General features: G+C 52.8%; 2 protein-coding genes across 2 annotated transcripts; one reads left to right on the forward strand and one right to left on the reverse strand.

The window, feature by feature from the left end:
* On the forward strand, window positions 1-1557 carry P152DRAFT_455107 (tryptophan synthase beta subunit-like PLP-dependent enzyme). The gene is made up of 2 exons (XM_033678726.1): window positions 1-105; window positions 165-1557. The coding sequence occupies exons 1-2, from the start codon at window positions 14-16 to the stop codon at window positions 1183-1185; spliced, it is 1113 nt and encodes a 370-aa protein (XP_033537031.1). The 5' UTR covers window positions 1-13; the 3' UTR covers window positions 1186-1557.
* On the reverse strand, window positions 1269-2400 carry P152DRAFT_479332 (protein prenylyltransferase; the record flags this gene model as incomplete). Its single annotated transcript, XM_033681703.1, has 3 exons — window positions 2082-2400; window positions 1633-2022; window positions 1269-1581 (listed from the first exon to the last, which is right to left on the reverse strand). Exons 1-3 carry the CDS (start codon window positions 2297-2299, stop codon window positions 1269-1271), a joined length of 921 nt encoding a protein of 306 aa, XP_033537032.1. The 5' UTR covers window positions 2300-2400.
* Window positions 2401-2909: the final 509 nt, after the last annotated feature.

A 2909-nucleotide genomic window follows, 5' to 3' on the forward strand; every position in this document is an offset into this window, starting at 1 on the left:
TAAATCAACAATAATGGCCAAAGACGAGAAACCGCCAAAGCTCCCTACGCCATGGGTGAAAACACCTCTAGTTGAATCAGCAGCGTTATCCAAGGCAGCAGGCTGGTAAGTCATAGACATTATTCCAGAAAATAAACTACCGTGCCCATTCTAAATCGTAGAAGCAGAGTCTTCCTGAAGCTCGAGAACCTTCAGCCCTCGGGGTCCTTCAAATCCCGCGGAATCGGCAACTATCTCCTGGCCGCCATCCACGCGCATCCACCCCGGACGTGCATCCACTTCTACAGCTCGTCCGGCGGCAACGCCGGGCTCGCCTGTGTCCGCGCCGCGACCACGCTAGGATGCAAAGCAAGCGTGATCGTGCCGCTGAGCACCAAGCTCCGCATGATCGAGAAGATCAATCTCGCGGGGGCGGACGAGGTGATCCAGCACGGGGCCAGTTGGAAGGAGGCGGATCAGTATCTGCGGGAGGTGGTAATTGGGTCCGGAGAGGGGAGGGGACGGAAGGCGGGTGGGGAGGTGAAGATATATGTTCCGCCGTTTGATCATGAGGATATTTGGGAGGGGAATTCGACCGTGGTGGATGAGATCGCGGAACAGCTGCCCATTTTCGACGAGAAGGAGACGAATATCGTCACCACGAATGGGACACATGCTGCCCATGGTGATCCTCCAGCGGCTATTCTATGCTCCGTTGGTGGTGGCGGCCTGTTCAATGGTGTCGTGGATGGCATTGAACGACGGGACGGCTGGGCGAGCACACCGGTTCTAGCCATGGAGACCGATGGAGCGCACTCCCTTGCCGCGTCGATCGAAGCGGGGGAGGTTGTCACTCTACCTGCCATCACCTCCCTTGCGAAGAGCTTAGGCGCGTCACGCGTCAGTGAGCAGACGTTCAAGTACGCTAGCACTCGACCCAACGTGAAGAGCGTGGTGCTGGAGGATTGGGAGGCGGCTCTTGGTTGTCTCCGTCTGGCGGACGAGGATCGGCTGATGGTGGAGCTGGCATGTGGAGTCAATGTCGCCATGTGCTTCGGTGGGAGACTGGGGAAGGCGTTGGAGAGAAAGGTACGGCACACGGATAAGGTGGTGATCGTGTTGTGTGGGGGCAGCGACGTGTCCATTGAGAGCATGGTTGGCTGGCGTGGCGACTATGCTGGGAAGGCGTTGGAAGTTTCGGTTTGAAAGACAATGCAAATTGACTCATGTAATACAAATCTGGCACATATATAGCTACAGACGAAAAAGGGTTTGGAATAGATGTGTACTTAAGAATCTACACTGATTACTAGCTTATCTTTTCGGTACGTCCAGTAGTTCTCTCGAATGGGGTCGTATATATTGGCCAGAAGATCCAATGCACGCTCGGCGTCCTCTATGTGCCCCAATTCTCTGAAGATATCGGCAAGCAGATCCAGTGCATGGCTTGACCGGATCTTCTCAGGCTCGTCGATAGGAGCGAATTGCAAGACAAACCCCATGATGGCAGAGCCAGGCGTCCCTGAGTTACGCAGAATTCCTCGAAGATAGTTCCATGCGGATTCGTTTTGCGGGGCCAGTTGGATTTTCGATTTAGCGAATCTATCAGTCTGGTCAGCAGGCTGAGTTCAACGCACGTTGGATGCAACATACTGGGTCTCACGGTTCACAATCCCTGGATCCTTCCACACACTATCATCTTGGGAAAACACCACGAACCATCTATGGTTCCACGCGGAGTTGTTCCTGATGTCTTCGTCCAACATTCGCTCGGTCTCCTCGAGCTCGCCCTTATTGAATAGGTTAAACCTCTTGACCAACCAATGCCTGTAGCTCCACACATGATAGTTCTTTGTATCCTTCTCCAACATTGTTCTGATGAATTCCTGCTCGCCCGTCGGATCATCGAGTTTGTCTACAATGGTCTGTCGATGCTGCCATATCTGGTAATTCTTCAGATACTTCAAAGCAATGGGGTTCAGCCACTCGATCTCGGAGCGTAGGTCGCGGTTTTGATCTAAGAGCACGCGAGCGCGGTACAGCCTAAAGGTAAAAGAGGTCAGCGAAGTTGCCAAATCACAAGAAGCTTGCTTGATACATACCAAACAGTGTAGTGTGCCGGATTAATTCGAATGATGTTTTCCGTCAGTGAAAGCACCCGGTCACTCAACTCGTTCGCTGCCATGAGGGCACGGAGGTAGGACATGGCTTCGCTATACTCATCGCTATAAGCAATTTGAGCGAGAGCATTGGGGCCGCCATCGAGCTGAACGATGGGCACGACATCGCTCCATGCTGGATCGGAGCCGTAGTCGACCATGCTGCGAGATTTGCTTAGTGAGTGGCGGTTAAGATGTAGAAGCAGCTTACTTGTTAGAAGCTGTCAGGCATCCAAGTTAATTTTTAAGTTAGCTGTGTGGTAGTGGTGTTAACAAGCCCTCTGCCGGTTGACTGAATGCGAACACCGGATTCAGAGTTTAGGACAAGAACAATATGTGGACGGCGGGCATTCAGACCGGAACAGACATCTCCACATTCCGACCAGCACGTCAAAGAACCCGAGCAACCTTCCAGTTGTTGAACCGGCTGCGACGGAGTTTCCGGGAAAATTTATAACGTTAGGTTATTATGCGATGGAGCAGGTATTTGGTGCCGCCATGGATTCCGACAACAAAGCTGAGTGACTGCCAGCGGTTCGACATGACATGCATAGGAAGTCCGATGTGGTGGACTGGACAAGCCGCCGACAAGGTGGACTGGAAGTCGAGGTCGATTTTGGCCTTGAAGCCTTGAGGCCTTAATCCATCTTCCAGTTCTGCTTCACTTCATCCTGGCATTATCTCAGTTGGGACTCAGCCGGCAATGGTGCCCCCTGGCCAAGATTGGGTTCCGCTATACCCAATGAAGCCCAGCTTCTTTTTTAGCGTTCC

Source organism: Eremomyces bilateralis (assembly GCF_010015585.1).
Source record: "Eremomyces bilateralis CBS 781.70 unplaced genomic scaffold P152scaffold_3, whole genome shotgun sequence".
In the NCBI taxonomy this organism is placed as follows: Eukaryota; Fungi; Ascomycota; class Dothideomycetes; order Eremomycetales; family Eremomycetaceae; genus Eremomyces; species Eremomyces bilateralis.

Bases quoted from the DNA above. Each gene is read 5' to 3' on its own strand.
- P152DRAFT_455107 (XM_033678726.1), top strand. From the start codon at position 14: ATGGCCAAAGACGAGAAACCGCCAAAGCTCCCTACGCCATGGGTGAAA. The intron at 106-164 runs GTAAGTCATAGA...AAATCGTAGAAG, and splicing joins TTATCCAAGGCAGCAGGCTG to CAGAGTCTTCCTGAAGCTCG.